The sequence below is a fragment of the Hippocampus bargibanti genome, linkage group LG09 (assembly GCF_051943395.1).
Source record: "Hippocampus bargibanti isolate YZ-2025 linkage group LG09, ASM5194339v1, whole genome shotgun sequence".
NCBI classification, from domain to species: domain Eukaryota; kingdom Metazoa; phylum Chordata; class Actinopteri; order Syngnathiformes; family Syngnathidae; genus Hippocampus; species Hippocampus bargibanti.
In genome coordinates this window covers 20,815,795-20,833,020 of record NC_142742.1, presented here as the reverse complement: position 1 = coordinate 20,833,020, position 17,226 = coordinate 20,815,795, and the positions used below count along the sequence as shown (strand labels likewise).

At 49.7% G+C, this 17,226-nt stretch overlaps 1 protein-coding gene across 11 annotated transcripts in view; it reads right to left on the bottom strand.

Annotated features, from left to right (window-relative positions):
* The window catches only part of syt14a (synaptotagmin XIVa), an 89,876-nt gene that overhangs the window by 3,273 nt on the left and 69,377 nt on the right, over positions 1–17,226 (bottom strand). For 4 of the 11 annotated variants that reach the window (XR_016116089.1, XM_089005108.1, XM_089005117.1 and 1 more), the window contains 2 exons: positions 11,982–12,038; positions 8,314–8,594 (listed from right to left, as the gene is read on the bottom strand). The exons of 1 other annotated variant lie outside the window; for it this stretch is intronic. Coding sequence is in view for 9 of the 10 variants with exons in the window: in XM_089005108.1 (XP_088861234.1) it covers positions 8,314–8,594; positions 11,982–12,038 (338 nt within the window). In the remaining variant the exon portion in view is untranslated. Of the gene's footprint in view, positions 1–5,139; positions 8,595–11,981; positions 12,039–17,226 lie in introns of those variants that run through there. 6 more of the 11 variants (XM_089005113.1, XM_089005112.1, XM_089005110.1 and 3 more) reach the window with 6 other exon arrangements.

The window sequence follows — 17,226 nt, the reverse complement described above, 5'->3', positions numbered from 1 at the left end:
CACAAAATATACCTTATTTTATGTATAATAAATGTGCTATCGTATTATGACTAAAGAAAGAGACTGTACTATACAATAGTCATTTTATTTACCTTTGTGATGGCCGTTAATGGTTTGATGGAATGGAGTGTTCGGTTTCCTCAGCATTAAACACTTGATGAGGAACATAGGCTTCTTTCACCATCTTGAGGAATGATCCCTTGTAACTACTTTCTCTGTGATAATTGTATCTAGCTCTTCATCAATTGTGATCTGTTTAGCTGGGTTGATAGCTTTTTGCATCAAGTGTACAGATGACTTGTGCGGGTTATTTGTGGAGCCTGATTGATGGGATATTTTTCTATCCATTTTCTGACTATTCTCACACTTTTGTTTTTTTTTTGTTTCAAGCTCTGTTTCAAGCTCTTTCTTTTGTTTCAAGCTCTTTAATAGCCGATTCAGTAGCTGTGATGTAGTCTATTGTAGGTATTGTTTTAGGAGTAACTGAGAAATTTAAACCTTTGGTTAGTACAGCCTTTTCTGTCTCTGAGAGATCTCTGACTAATTTTTGATCCAATTCTCCCTTGAAATCTGCTCATTCCTAATTTTTCGCGTGTTTGCCAGTAGCTGAGATTGTTTCAGTAAAAGTAATTTTTGAAATTTACCCTTTTGTCTCTCTTTGGTTTTGCTGTGGTGCCTCATGTATCCGGATTTAGTAAATTCACACACTTCCTGCTAGATTTTGTGGTTTGGGTAAATTCAGTTTGTAATTGCTGATAATAACTTTCTATTCCTGACTGTTTGTTTTTTTATCTCTATGTTAAATCTCCCAATTCGCAAATGTTCCTAGTATAGTTTTGTTGCATTTTATTGGCTAAGTATCCGGGTTCCAGGCGGGCCTGCTTCAAGCATTTAGGAACTAACTCTGTCTAAGCTTGAATCTGAGGTGTTTTGTTAAGTCAGCTAATTTAAAAGTGGCCTTTTCTAAGTTACGTACCAGCAGAATCCCAAAGTTGGCAGCAATACGTCTGTATAAGCTCTCAGTCGTTCAGGAGTGGTCCATCGATGAAAAGGTTTCTTCAGCCGTCATCTGTACTTTTTTGAAGGTGTTGGACGTGTCGCTTCTTATCCAAGATGCTTCTTCAGCGAACTAAAGTCTTATTGGTAGTATCGGCCCTACATATATATCCCTAATGTCCAGACATGCCGGCGCCGGACACTGCTATGATAGGTCCCTACTCTCAGGTTGGGGAAGCAGAGGACCACTCCCTGCAGCCCCACCAATTGTTCCTACATTCCTGACATATGTACTGCCCTCTCCATGAGTCGTCACCTTACCGTGGTGGAGGGGTTTGTGTGTCCCAATGATCCTAGGAGCTCGGTTGTCTGGGGCTTTATGCCCCTGGTAGGGTCACCCATGGCAAACAGGTCCTGGGTGAGGGACCAGACAAAGTACGACTTAGAAGACCCCATATGAAGATGGATCTGGTTTTCCCATGCCTGGAGATGGGGCTCGTTGCCGAGCGCCTGGTGGCCGGGCCTACACCCATGGGGCCCGGTCGGGCTCAGCCCGAAGAGGAAACATGGGTCCCCCTTCTCAAGGGCTCACCACCCGTGGGAGGGGCCAGAGGGGTCGGGTGCATTGTGAGCTGGGCAGCAGCCAAAGGCGGAGACCCTGGCGGTCCTACCCTCGACTGCAGAAGGTAGTTCTTGGGACGTGGAATGTCACCTCTCTTACAGGGAAGGAGCCTGAGCTGGTGCACGAGGTCGAAAAGTTCCAACTAGACATAGTTGGGCTTGCCTCCACACATAGCCTGGGTTCCGGTACCAGCCCTCTCGAAAGCGGTTGGACTCTCTTCCACTCTGGAGTTGCCCACGGTGACAGGCGTAGAGCAGGAGTCGGCATACTTATTGCCCCCCGACTCGCCGCCTGTACGTTGGGATTCACCCCGGTAGACGAAAGGGTTGCTTCCCTCCGCCTTCGGGTGGGGGGACGGGTTCTGACTGTTGTCTGTGCATATGCACAAAACAGCAGTTCAGTGTACCCATCCTTTTTGGAGACCTTAGGTGGTGTGCTAGAGAGCGCTCCCCCTGGGGACTCCCTTGTTCTGCTGGGCGATTTCAATGCTCATGTGGGCAATGACAGTGGGACCTGGAAGGGCGTGATTGGGAGGAATGGCCCCCCCAATCAGAACAGGAGTGGTGTTTTGTTATTGGACTTCTGTGCTCGACACGGATTGTCTATAACAAACACTCCTTCAAACATAAGGGTATCCATATGTGCACATGGCACCAGGACACCCTTGGTCGCAGTTCGCTGATTGACTTTATCGTTGTATCATCGGATTTGTGGCCTCATGTTTTGGACACTCGAGTGAAGAGAGGGGCGGAGCTGTCAACTGATCACCACCTGGTGGTGAGTAGGCTCTGTTGTTGGGGGAAGATGCCAGTCCGACCTGGAAGACCCAAACGTGTTGTGACGGTTTGTTGGGAACGTCTGGCTGAATCCCCTGTCAGAAGGAGTTTCAACTCCCACCTCCGGCAGAACTATACACATGTCCCGGGGGAGGTGGGGGACATTGAGTCCGAATGGACCATGTTCCGTACCTCCCTTGCTGAGGCGGCAAATCAGAGTTGTGGCCGTAAGGTGGTAGGTGCCTGTCGTGGCGGCAACCCCCGTACTCGCTGGTGGACACCACTAGTAAGGGATGCCGTAAAGCTGAAGAAGGAGTCCTACCGGGCCTATATAGCCTGTGGGACTCCTGAGACTGCTGACAGGTATCGATTAGCCAAGCGGAATGTAGCCTCGGTGGTCGCCGAGGCAAAAACACAGGCATGGGAAGAGTTCGGTGAGGCCATGGAAGCCGATTTCTGGACCGCTTCGAGGAAATTCTGGTCCACCATCCGGCGTCTCAGGAGGGGAAAGCAGTGCACCACTAACACTGTGTACACTGAGAGTGGCGCACTGCTCACCTCGACTCCAGACGTCGTGAACCGGTGGGCAGAGTACTTCGAAGACCTCCTCAACTCCACCAACACGCCTTCCTTGGAGGAAGCAGTGTCTGGGGACTCCGAGGTGGGCTCTCTGATCCTTGTGACTGAAGTCACCGAGGTGGTTAAAAAGCTCCTCGGTGGCAAGGTCCCGGGGGTGGATGAGATCCAACCGGAGTTCCTAAAGGCTCTGGATGTTGTGGGGCTGTCCTGGCTGACCTTTAAAAAGGGGGACCGGAGGGTGTGTTCCAACTACAGAGGGATCACACTCCTCAGCCTCCCTGGAAAGGTCTATTCAGGGGTCCTAGAGGGGTGGGTCCGTCGGAAAGTCGAGCCTCGGATAGAGGAGAAACAGTGTGGTTTTCGTCCCGGCCGCCGAACAGTGGACCAGCTCTACACCCTTAGCAAGGTCCTCGAGGGTGCATGGGAAATCGCCCTACCAGTCCACATGTGCTTTGTGGGTTTGGAGAAAGCGTTTGACCGTGTCCCTCGTGGAGTTATGTGGGGGTGCTTCGGGAATATGGGGTACAGGAGCGCCTGATACAGGCCGTTCGGTCCCTATACGACCGATGTCAGAGTCTGGTTCGCATTGCCGGCAATAAGTCGGAATCGTTTCCAGTTGGGCTCCACCAAGGCTGCCCTTTGTCACCGATTCTGTTCATAACCTTTATGGACAGGATTTCTAGGCGCAGCCGAAGCGTTGAAGGTTTCCGTTTTGGTGGCCTCAGTATAGCATCTCTGCTTTTTGCAGATGATGTGGTACTGTTGGGGCCTTAGAGTGGAGCTCTCCAACTCTCGCTTGAGCGTTTCACAGCCGAATGTGAAGCGGTTGGGATGAGAATCAGCACCTCCAAATCTGAGACAATGGTTCTCAGTCATAAAAGGGTGGAGTGCCCTCTCCAGGTCGGGGAGGAGATTTTGCCTCAAGTGGAGGAGTTTAAGTATCTGGGTGTCTTGTTCACGAATGAGGGTGTAAGGGAGCGAGAGGTCGACAAGCGGATCGGTGCGGCATCTCCTGTGATGCGGACTTTGTACTGATCTGTCGTGGTGAAGAAGGAGCTGAGCCACAAAGAAAAGCTCTCAATCTACCGTTCGATCGACGTCCCAACCCTCATCTATGGTCATGAGCAATGGGTTGTGTCCGAAAGAACGAGATCCCGGATGCAAGCGGCCGAAATGAGCTTTCTCCGTCGGGTGTCCGGGCTCTCCCTTAGAGATAAGGTGAGAAGCTCGGTCATCCGGGAGGGGCTCAAAGTCGAGCCGCTTCTCCTCCACATCGAGAGGAGCCAGATGAGGTGGCTCGGGCATCTGATTAGGATGCCCCTGGGACGCCTCCCTCGTGAGGTGTTCCAAGCATGCCCCACTGGCAGGAGACCCTGGGGACGACCCAGAACACGCTGGAGAGACTATGTCTCCTAGCTGGAATGGGAACGCCTCGGGATCCGCCAGGACGATATAGAAGAAGTGGCTGGGGAGAGGGAAGTCTGGGCTTCCCTACTGAAGCTGCTGCCCCTGCGACGCGACCCCAGATAAGCGGCAGAAGATGGATGGATGTACTGCCGATTGAGGCCCACTGAAGAAGCGTCTACTTTTGAAAATGATATGAAAATGCACAACCTGATAACGCTCGGGAAAAAAGCAAAGTTTTTCGATGCAGGCTTCTGCTTGGCTGCCGAGTATGTCAATTGCCAAACGAACCGAAATTAAAAATTGCCAAACGGATCGAAATTCCGAAATTTCAAACCGAATGAATATTTCGAAATCGGAAAACATTTGATTTGACAACAAAAATCTTTCGTTTTTTTGTTTTTTTTGGGGGAAAAAGTTGTCGGTCACCTGGGCAGAGAGGTTCTAGAAGTTGTATGCCCGCCATAAGAGTTACACGTTACACACAACGTTACACAACAAACGTTTGTTTTATTCAATAAAGCAAAAGCTACGAGCAAACCGCGACAAGCCAACTGGACTCCACTTTCTGAACGGCTTTCAAAACTCTCAAGTACACTTTTCAGTCATAGTGTAGTCTGAAGCACGAAACAGGCTTCTGATTGGCTGCCGGTGCCGAGTATGCAAATGAACATTGGCCCATGCGACATACTCAGCACCAGCAGCCACTCAGCCTGTTTCGTGCTTCAGACTACACTATGACTGAAGAGTGTACTTGAGAGTTTTGAAAGCCGCTCAGAAAGAGGAGTCTACATGGCTTTGAGCAGACAACGCAACACAAACATTGCGTTGTGCACCATGACGACAAACGACAACTCGAGCAAAATCTTCAGCAAGGGATATTTACCATAAATTAAGCAAGGGAGCATTCGTGGTAGGTACTTCCTTAATTAAAAAAAAAGTCCTTTATACATCGCAACAATGTTTTTTTTTTTGCGATTAGTCATCTTATTGTGTTTCAAGTTGTGAAAAATGGGGCAGGCAACTTTGTGGCCGGGCAGGCAACTTTTCAGAGTTATCTGCCTGTGGCTGATCTCAAAGTGGCTGATCTCAAGAAGTCCTATCAGTGGCTAGAGAGGGCTGGCCTAAAGGACAGCACAGAGGCACTCATCCTGGCTGCTCAAGAGCAGGCCCTGAACACACGAGCCATAGAGGCAGGGATATACCACACCAGGCAAGACCCAAGGTGTAGGTTGTGCAAACAGGCACCTGAGACAAATCAACACATCACTGCAGGGTGTAAGATGCTGGCAGGGAAAGCCTACATGGAGCGCCAGAACTAGGTGGCTGGCATAGTCTACCGAAACATCTGTGCGGAGTATGGACTGGAAACCCCAAGGTCAAAATGGGAAACACCTCCCAAGGTGGTGGAGAATGACCGAGCAAAGATCCCGTGAGACTTCCAGATACAGACTGACAAGATGGTAATGGCCAACCAACCAGATATCGTGGTCATAGATAAAGGGCAAAGGAATGCCATTGTCGTGGATGTAGCAGTCCCGAGTGATGGAAACATCAGAAAGAAGGAACATGAGAAAATCGAGAAATACCAAGGGCTCAGAGAGGAGCTGGAGAGAGCCTGGAAGGTAAAGGTGACAGTCGTGCCTGTGGTGGTCGGAGCAGTTGGGGCAGTGACCCCCAAACTCGACGAGTGGTTTCAACAGATCCTGGGAACAACATCGGATATCTCGGTCCAGAAAAGCGCAGTGCTGGAAACAACACAGATACTGCGCAGAACCCTTAAGCTTCCTGGCCTCTGGTAGAGGACCCGAGCTAAAATGGGGGACAGACACCAATATTGTAATGTTATGAGAGGCTCGCTCTCAGCGGGACAGGACAAGGAGCGTAATGGGCGACAGGTTTGAATGCAAACAAAGGTTTTAATAAAGGGTTTCAGGGGGAATTCACAAGCAACAAAGGCAAGAATAGTCTCTCTTCCAATACTTAAATCCTAATAAAGTCTCTTCTGAGGTGAAACTGAAGACAGAGTTCTTTTCCATGTGTTTCTAGGCCTCACCCCTCTTGATGTTCTTCTCAGGTAGCTGAGCCACCTTTATCAAGGGTCCAAATCCATATGGTCCCAACTGGCGATGAATTCCATGCAGCAATCAGTTTCTCCACAGCGCACAGCAATGGAGCTTGTCTGCCTTAAAAGCCTTGCTTGCCAATCAAGCCGTGATCAGCCACAGGTGTGGGGTTTGAATTGCTGCCTTCCACCAGATAGGGCCAAAACTCTCTCTGGGTGAAGCCATCTTAGGGGAATGTATTTGCCCCCCAGGACCCAGCCTCTCGTGACATCACTATATATATATATATATATATATATACATTCCCCTAAGATGGCTTCACCCAGAGAGAGTTTTGGCCCTATCTGGTGGATATAGATATACTGTATATATACAGAGAGAGAGAGTGAGAGAGAGAAATGCAGTTAGCAGTCTGTAACTGCAGCTCTCGATTAGAGGTGTTGCGATGTTCATTTCTTTTCATTATTGTCCTTCAAAGTTTGTTTCATCTGCAAATTACAGATGGCACGAGCAAAAAAAAATGAGAATGTAGAGCACCAGGTGGAGCATTACAAAATGGTACAGGTATTGCACAACAAATACAGAGACTTATCACTTTAAAATGGTTCACTGATTTTCTGCACCAAGTGTACAACTGTTACTGTAGATATCATATTTCATTCTACCCCTGGTCACTTTAGCTCTACTTAATGCTTTGCAAATTGTCTCACCGATGTTACTAAGAGGGACCACTTACATTCAGGAATATCCTTCCATACTTATTTGTCATGTCTTTTTTATGATGACACTAGAACAGCGTGTTCTACTGGAGACAAATTCTTTGTGTGTCCTACACACTTGGCCAATAAAGATGATTCAGATTCTGAGGTGTGTTCGATAGTCTTTGCACTTAACAAGCTGCAATGCCTCTGGGTTAAGTCTCTATTACAGTAGGCAGTGATGTCCTTGTAACAAATTAAGAAACTATTTTATGCACCGTATTTATTCGAGTATAACCCGCACATGTGTATAACACGCACCCCTAATTTTCAATTAAAAATCGGTATAAAATTTTATTTCAGTTTTTCTCGGCTCAGACCAAGCATTGTGATAAATACTATGTATTGACAATGTAAACACTGAATGACAATGTCAACATTGAATTGAAACTCTGGACATTGGTAATTGTGCAAAACAGCAATGCTTAACTCACGTTTCAGTTTGGGCAAGGCGAGGAAAGGAAATGAAGCGTAGCTAAAAAAATGGTAATCAACAATCCCCCCCCAAAAAAATGAATGCGCGTAATCCGGGTCTTTCCGAGAATCGAACCTGATGGGCGAGAATAGCCATGGAAATGTTGCCCCCTCCTGCAAGGGATACAGCATTAAATATATATGATAATTTTTTTTCCCAGGCCACGTTTATAATGTTAGGTAGAACATTTTGCGCGTTATACTCGAATAAATACGGTACTTTATTTTTTTGTTTCATTCACATTAGTGTCAGTTATGGCTGTTGCTTATCATGGCATTAATGTGTGTGTCTGTGCTTCTCAGTGGGTATGTGTACACATGTGCGGTTACGGGTCGACCACGTTTCTCGAAAAGTAAATCTTCGGTTAAAAAAAATGATTGGGCACCTCTGTTGCATGTTTTCTATGATCACAAAATATATCTATATTTCAAACTTGCAATTAATTTGATTGAAATTCAAAAGTGAATAATGGTTGATTCACTTTGTTCACCAACATGCTGATTGTGATGAAAAGAGCCCCATTTGTTCTCATCAGTTTTTACCCTGCACAAATGACCAGCCCGGAAAGTTAGTGGTCATATTAATGTGTACGTTTGAAGTACAGCTAGGACTCTAACAAAACGTGCCAGCGGCAAACCTGCTGTCCTGTAGACTCTTTCATCAAAGTCCAGTGGGTGAGCTCTTCCTCCCCGGAGCTATTGAGCCCTAGGGAGATCCAGCCGATCATCTCCTTGCGTTTCATACTGCGTTTGTTGTAGACAGAGAGAATGAGTGTTACATCGCATAGCTGGAAAAGGGCAACCTGGAAGACAAACGTCTCTTTGTAGGTCGGGTTGGGTTGGCCCCGACAGATAGACGTTTTACACTTGGACATCTCATGGCCGATGGAATTCAGTAAGGTCAGCTTAACGTACGTGTCTGAACAAAGAGCAAAGAAATGGAGAAATGAACTATTAGAAGCACATGTGTTTTGTCGACATACACACAAACAAACATTGAATGAGGCAGTAAATCATCTAACAAAAGGAAACGGTCATTTGTGCAAAATCATTAGGTCTTTCAATAGACTGAATGAAATCCTCTGCATTATTATTCCCACAAATAATTTATGCTAACTAATACCATCGCAGTCGGTGTCATAAATGTAGAAGGCTGTTTTTCATCCTTCTCTGAAACAAAGTGTTTCTCATCAGACAAGAGCTCAAAGGGCACAAGAAGCTTTTCTTTGGGCCTGTTGCTACGCAACTGTGTAACCTGAATATACTTTCAATGATAAAATGGACTACATGTATCTTCCTGAAGGTAGAGGATTATAATCGTCTACTGCTAAAATTGATGATTATTCATAAAAATATGATAATGGTGGGAACGGTGCTATGAAAATAGTACACTGCTGTTTTTCATTTTCTTTTGTTACAAGTGATTGAAACAAAGATTGAACTGTTTGGCCACTATTCTAAAAACATGTTTGGAGGCCATAGCACTGCTTATCAGCTGACCAAAACTGACATGTGGTGGGTGCAGCATCATGCTTAGGGGCTATTTTTTATTGAGGCAGAAGTGAGGCCTTAGACAAGATGGAGGAAGTCGTAAACAGTTCATAATAGTAGTCAGTGTAAGTAAGCAAAAAAAAATATCAAGAAAAGCTTACTCAACTTTATTTGGGAGTAAGTAGTAAGAGGCACTTTTAATACGGTCAGGTATGTGCTAATTCCCATTTAAAATGTATAAAGACAGTCACATTTAGTAGAGGGTGAGCACCACTATTCAACTACATTACTAATTAATTTAATCATTCTTGATTATTTCACATGAATGAGGCAGCAATGGCCAAATGGTTCAGAGTTATCGCCTGCCACGGTGGGGCCCAGTTTCGGGAAGAACTACCCCCCAACATCCAGGAAGCACTGCTGTGGTGCCATTGGGCAAAATACGAATAAACTGAACTGCTTCTTGGGTGCCTTTGTCCACTTGTGTGAACGATAGTAAAATTTGGCGTATGTGGACAACAATAGATGGATCGGATCGTCTTCCCAAGGTTATTTATTTTGATCATTGTTTTTTTTTTTTGTGTTACGAAATCCTGGCAACTGATTTTTGTGTCGACTTTTGCTATCCGTTGTATAATAAAGCTAAACGTTGAATGCAAACATGGTAGGAATGGAAGTAAACGAGATAACGACGGTGGCCCAGACAGTGTTTCATCATCACAATAAAGCTGCGTATAGCAGTCCTTGTCTCTGAGGGAGTCAACTGAATTAATAGCTCCGGTTTTTATACTGTCGAGTGCCAGCTGCCTTCCAATACAGTGATACCTCGTTTTACGAATGTTAAATTTATGAAAATTTTACCTTGGCATACAAACTATTTTTCTGGATACACACCGAGCTGCCACAATAAGTGATGTGTCATTCGCCAACGGGCCTGTTCTCCTAACAAGAAAAATGGCAGCCGGTTTGTTTTGGTCCTCTATTCCCCGCCCCCAGTCGTCGGTTAAAGCCACGTGATTGGTCAAGAAGGCAGCAGTGATGGGGTGGGGGTTACAGACAAAGAGAGAGTGAAGCCGTTCTCCAAAAAGAAAATGGCTGCCGACTTTTGTTTCTCCTCTATTCCCTGCCCCCAATCTTCGGTTAAAGCCACGTGATTGGTCAAGACGGCAGCAGTGAGGGGAGGTGGTTTAAACATTAAACAGACAGGCAGTCGTTCCTCAAGATGGTGAAAGAAGAAGGCTCCGTTCCTCAACAAGTGTTTAATGCTGAGGAAACCGGCCACTCCAATCCATCAAGCAATCAACGACCATCACAAAGATAAATAAAACGACTTTATTATACAGTACAGTTTATTTCTTTAATTATAATACCATAGCACACTTCTTATGCATAAAATAAGGTATATTTTTTGTAGTTTTAAGGCTTAGAAAATTAGAAAGTAGAAAATTATGTTTTATGGGGATTTGGTCCCATGAGAGTAAAATTATCTGCAAGAAGCTCCTCGTAGGCGATCGACGTTTGAATTCATAGAGAGAGGGCGTGGAAAGTAGCGCCGGCTGGAGCGCAGTTGTGCTTCCGTCGAAGATCCGAAGATCACTCCGCCAGATCCGAAGAGCACTCCACCAGCCGCAGTGGGTGTGTATCGCGAAAAGTAGTGCGTATTTCAAGGTTTAATTTTAATAAATTTGACGTCCGTAAGATGAAAAGTTCGCAAGATAAGGTGTTCGTAAGCTGAGGTCTCACTGTAGCTATATTTTACATTTTAAGACTCGCACTGAATATTCCGGAAGTCTTGTTTTTGAGTTGGTGACGAGTCCTCACCCTACGGCACCAAAGGAACGCCCCTCGCTGAGAAAGGAAATACCTTGCATCACCTCAATGCATTTTACGGTACTTCATGTTGATCCGTGTTGATGGCGAAATTAGAAGGAAAACATAAATAATGTGATGGTGAATCGTTGTGTGTTGCGTCAAGACTTTTACAGTGTATTTCATGTTCGCTTACAAAACGTCCCAGGAGACAATTTACACGGAGCTTTGTCGCCCTCTTCTGCCTTTTTTTGGGTACTGTGAGCACTAAAGAGTTTATCACTACATTTCTCTCTGGATGTATCAAAATGACCGGAATACATTCTTTAATCGATTGTAAATATGTATGCTTTCCTCTTCAGAACTATTTGAATCATATTCATAAATGGATGAGTAACAAGAAAGCATCTTTTCCAAATCTGAAGCCATTGTTTTGATTCTCCAGCAAGGCAAGACGTCTTGGGTTGACCCCACGAACAAGGCGGCGGGACCTTGTGAAACTGGCCACTTCCGGGTTCAATTTGAAGTAGTTTTTGGACACTTTAAGTCATTTTTATTGGTGTTTTGCATTTGACCTAAAATATATAAACTGCGTGTTTTGGGTATTTTAGATGCTATAAAACGGGTTTCTGATGTTAGTTAGGAAACAAAAAAGTGATGTCGGTTGTCCTTCAGTCAATCATTAAGTACATTATTTTTGAACAAGAAAAAAAATATGAAAACAGTTATGGATTGCAGGCATAATGAGAAAACAGGAGTGATACCAAAGACTGATGAGGCACTGATGAGGCTGCATGCTAGGAAGCTTTCATGTTTAAAATGAGCACTCGTCTTCATGGATGAGTGGGGAAAATAAATCAGTTCATTCATTCAAGCTTTTAACATGTGGATTTGATTCAATATTTGTGAATTGTGAAACAATGAGTAACTTGATTATCTACATACATGAAGACGCATTGAAACAAAAATGAAACTTGTGTAACTGGTAGCAGGGATAAACACTCACCTCTGATAATATAAACCTGTCCACCTATCATGTGTTTAAGACAACAGAACAGCCCGTCTGACAACAAGGGTTCAGCAGCAGTAAGAAAAACAGCGAACAAAAGTGTCAAATAGGTGGTAAAAGGTGACGCAATTTCAGCAAAGGCAAAAGATAAAAGATGCAAGGGAAGAAAATGGGAAAAAAATGACAGAAAATAACATCAAGTACAGTGGTACCTCTACTTTGAAACGTCTCTTCATAAGATAGGTTAAACTTAACTCAGGAGTTATGTCGACAAGATGGATTGTGTGGTGTTGGACTATTATTCGGCTATGATTGTGTGGCGTCACACGTGTGCACCGCTGTGCTGCCTTTGAAGTGCATCGCCATTCAAGTGCCCTTTCAAATCTGCTCACGCCGGCCGTCGGACGGAGATCACAGCACGGCGGAACGACTTGCTCGACGCCACGCCTGTGACGATCGCTCGAGTGCTAGGAGGCAGACCTCGAGCGACGGACTCTTGGTGTTAGGGAAGGACCCGAAATACACGGCGTGACAGGCTTGGATGGATAAAGAGTCTTTACTGGAAACAGCATCAAATAATAACAAACAGGGATGAGTGAAGGAAGATAACTGAATGATAGCAGACCTGGCAACACGGAAGTGGAAACGGCAATGACCAAAAATACTCCGACAGAGACGGTAGTGAGCGCGAGACAGATATAGTCAGAAGGCACCATCAATGAAATGACAATCAGCTGTGGGAACCCAGGTGTACGATGATTGGAGGGGCCGTCTCCCAGGATTGGCGGAGGAGGTGACAGGAGGGGCGGGGCGCGCCCCGGATGGCAACGAGATGTGACAGTGCCCCCCCCTCAAGGGACGCCTCTTGGCGGCCCCCCAGGCTTGGATGGGTGAGCCGCATGGAACGCCCGGGTGAGGGATGGGTCGAGGATCCAGGCACGTGGGACCCATTGACGTTCCTCAGGTCCATAGCCCTCCCAGTCGACCAGGTACTGCACTCCTCTGCCCCTGCGCCTGGAGTCCAGTATCTCCCGCACGGTGTAGACTGGTCCGTCGTCCAATATCCGGGGGGGAGGTGGGGGGGCGGGCGTGGGGGCTAAGGGGCTGGTCTCCACTGGCTTGAGGAGGGAAACATGAAACACGGGGTGGATCCGCATGGTGGGTGGTAGCCGGAGCCTCACCGAGACCGGGCTGAGGATGGCCTCGATGGGGAAGGGACCCGTGAAGCGTGGGCCCAGCTTGGCCGAGGACCCTGCCAGCCGAAGGTCCTTCGTGGATAGCCAGACCTCCTGCCCGACCTGGTAGCTGGGTGCTTGCCGTCGATGGCGGTCTGCCACCCGCCGGTTCCGGGATGCGGTGCGTGACAGGGCGTCCCTGGTCTCCTTCCAGACTCTGTGGGCCCGTCTGAGGTGATGATCGATAGACGGGACCTCCACCTGGCCTTCCTGTGTGGGAAATAAGGGCGGCTGATAGCCACAGGCGGACATGAATGGGGACCGACCTGTGGCTGCGGAGACCAGGGAGTTGTGGTCGTACTCCACCCAGGGTAGGTGCAGGGCCCACGACGCCGGGTTGTGGAGGCACACGCACCGGAGGGCCGCCTCCAGGTCCTGGTTCTTCCTCTCCGTCTGTCCGTTGGTCTGGGGGTGGTACCCAGACGACAGGCTCGCCGATGCCCCTAGGGACCGACAGAAACGCTTCCATACCTTGGACACGAACTGCGGTCCCCGATCCGACACGATGTTCGTCGGAATCCCGTGGAGACGGACGACATGGTTAACCAGGAGTTGAGCCGTCTCGGTGGCGGACGGCAACCTGGTTAACGGAACGAAGTGGGCCGACTTGGAGAATCGGTCCACTACGGTGAGGACGACCGTCTTGCCACGGGAGGGGGGAAGGCCTGTCACGAAGTCGACGGAGATGTGGGACCAGGGTCTGGACGGAACCGGTAGGGGCTGGAGGAGTCCGGCCGGGGGCTGGTGGGAGGCCTTTCCACGGGCGCAGGTCGGGCAGGCCTTCACGAAGAGGGTGATGTCCCTCCTAAACCCCGGCCACCAGAACCGTTGGGCGATGAGTTGGATCGTCCTGTTGACCCCCGGGTGGCAAGCTATCTTAGATGTGTGCCCCCAGATGAGCACCTCGGTGCGTAGAGGGGGGGGGACGAACAGGCGATCCTTGGGACAGCCCCTGGGGATGGTGGTGGTTCCCTGGACTTGTTGGACTTTTCTCTCAACCTCCCACCTCAGGGCGCCCAGGATGCGCTGGGCCGGCAGGATGTTGGCGGTGGTCTCCTCCCTTTCTGCCGGCTCATGGATACGGGATAGGGCGTCGGGCTTGGTGTTCTGTGACCCTGGGCAGTAGGTGAGAGAAAAGTCAAAACGGGTGAGGAAGAGTGACCATCGGGCCTGCCGTGAGTTAAGTCTCTTGGCCGACCGGATGGCCGCCAGGTTCTTGTGATCCGTGTAGACGGTGAAGGGGTGTTTAGCTCCCTCAAGCCAGTGTCTCCATTCCTGCAGGGCCAGGACGACCGCCAGCAGTTCCCGATTGCCGACGTCGTAATTGGCTTCGGCGGGGCTGAGCCGGCGGGAGAAGAAGGCGCATGGGCGTAGCTTCTGGTCGGTGGGAGAGCGCTGGGAAAGGACGGCCCCTACTCCGGACTCGGATGCGTCAACCTCGACCGTGAACGGGAGATCCGGGTCGGGATGACGCAGAACGGGGGGGTTGGTGAAGGCACGACGGAGGCGGTTGAAAGCCCCCTCAGCATCGGGAGTCCACCTGAAAGGGAGCTTGGTGGACGTGAGGTTGGTGAGGGGGAGTGCCTTCTGACTATACCCGCGAATGAAGCGGCGGTAGAAGTTGGCAAACCCCAAAAACCGCTGAAGCTGCTTGCGCGTCTTTGGGATCGGCCATTCCACCACCGCCTTGGTTTTGGCGGGGTCGGCCCTGAGCTGCCCCTGCTCCACCACAAACCCCAGGAACGACAGAGAGCGGACATGGAAGTCACACTTCTCTGCCTTCACATAGAGCCGGTTTTGCAGGAGCCGCGCCAGGACCCGTCGGACGTGTTGCCGGTGTTCTTCTGCAGAGCGAGAAAAAATAAGAATGTCATCGAGGTAAACAAAAACAAAAACATTGAGGAAGTCCCTGAGCACATCATTAATTAAATTCTGGAATACGGCAGGCGCGTTCGTGAGCCCGAACGGCATCACCAGGTATTCAAAGTGCCCTAAAGGCGTCTTGAAGGCTGTTTTCCATTCATCCCCCTCACGGATTCGGACCAAATGGTAGGCGCTGCGAAGATCTAATTTAGAAAAAATGGTGGCGGACTGAAGGGGCGCAAAGGCCGAATCCATGAGGGGGAGAGGGTATTTGTTGCGGATGGTGATGTCGTTCAGGCCCCGGTAGTCAACGCATGGGCGCAGGGATCCGTCCTTCTTGTCGATAAAGAAAAACCCTGCGCCCAGCGGGGAACGCGACGGCCGAATGAGTCCTGCCGCTAGAGAGGAGTCTATGTAAGTGCTCAGGGCTTCCCGTTCCGGTTGTGAAATATGGTAAAGTCTGGAGTCCGGTAATGGAGCCCCTGGCTGCAAGTCTATAGCACAGTCATACGGTCGGTGGGGCGGCAGGGATTGGGCGTTGTCTTTGCTGAACACCTCCCGCAGGTCGTGGTAGCAATGTGGCACGCCTTTGAGGCAGATGGCCTCGGGCGGGCCACCGCGGGAGGGGTTACGCCCTGCCGTAGCCGACCGCAGGCAGTTAGCGTAGCAGTAGGGGCTCCAGCCCTGAATGGTGGGGCCCTCCCAAGAAATGGATGGGTCATGGGCCTTGAGCCAGGGGAGACCCAAGACCAATGGCGCGTTCCGGGAGGGCATAATAAGAAATTGGCGGTGCTCCACGTGGTTGCCTGCCACTCGGAGCTTAAGTGGGGCCGTGAGGTGGGTGACCCGGGCTAATAATCGGCCATCCAGGTCGACGATCTCCTTAGGGGGAAGGAGATCTAAAAGTCGGCAGCCCAGCAGGTCGGCCAGGTGGGGGTCGATAATGCACCCGTCGGCCCCCGAGTCCACTAGTGCCCGCACTCTTTGGGAGCTGGAGGGGCCAAATAGTTCACTCTCCAGCTCCAACCGTGTGACTCGTGTAGTGGACTTAGCCCCCAACGGATTCCGTTTCGGCGGGGACTTACATTGGCCGTGGGTCCTAGGCTGGGGGCCTCGGGTGCGACGAGCCCTCGGGTTGGCGCGGTCGTCTCCCCCCCCTATCACCATCGGTTCAAAGAGTCCCTCCTGGGGCTGCGCGCGGTCGCTGCCGGGTGTGGTCGACCGAGGTCGGCTTCGGGGTACCTCGGGCCGTCGGTCGCTCAGCTCCTTTCGCCGCTCTCGAAGACGCTGATCCAAGCCGATGACAATCCCGACGAGGTCGTCGAAGGTGGTGCCGGCGTCGCGGGTAGCCAACTCATCCTTTAGGTCGGAATTCAAGCCGTGACGAAACACCCCCCTCAACGCTCGGTCGCCGTAGCCGCTGCCAGCGGCCTGGATCCGGAAAGCGACGGAGTATTCTGCGGCCGAACGGGCCCCTTGGACGCAGTCGAGGATTCTCCCTTCCGCCTCGACCTCCGTCACTGGATGGTGAAACACCCGGCGAATCTCGGCTACGAAGTCCGGATACGAGGCGCACAGCTCCGGTCGGGACTCTCGTACCGCCAGCACCCATGATTCGGCTTCACCCGCGAGCAGGCTGGTGATGAAGGCTACCTTAGCCTCATCGCTAACGTAGGCGTCAGGATGTTGTTCAAACACGAGCGCACACTGCATTAGGAATTGAGCGCAGCGCTCGGTTTCGCCTGCGTAGCGTGAGGGTTGGGGTAGCGGGGGCGTGCGCCTGCCCACGGGCGGGGGGGAAGGAACAGAGAGGGTGGCGATGCACTTTTCCATCTCCTTGAGGCGTTGAGCCAGCGAGGTAGTGGCGTGGCGCATTTCCTCAATCGCCTGGGCCAGCTGGCTCGAACGCTCCGCCTCTTGTACAAGGGCGGTAAAATACCTGTCAACGCCGGCGGGGTCCATGGGTGGTCGGAGTATTGTGTGACGATCGCTCGAGTGCTAGGAGGCAGACCTCGAGCGACGGACTCTTGGTGTTAGGGAAGGACCCGAAATACACGGCGTGACAGGCTTGGATGGATAAAGAGTCTTTACTGGAAACAGCATCAAATAATAACAAACAGGGATGAGTGAAGGAAGATAACTGA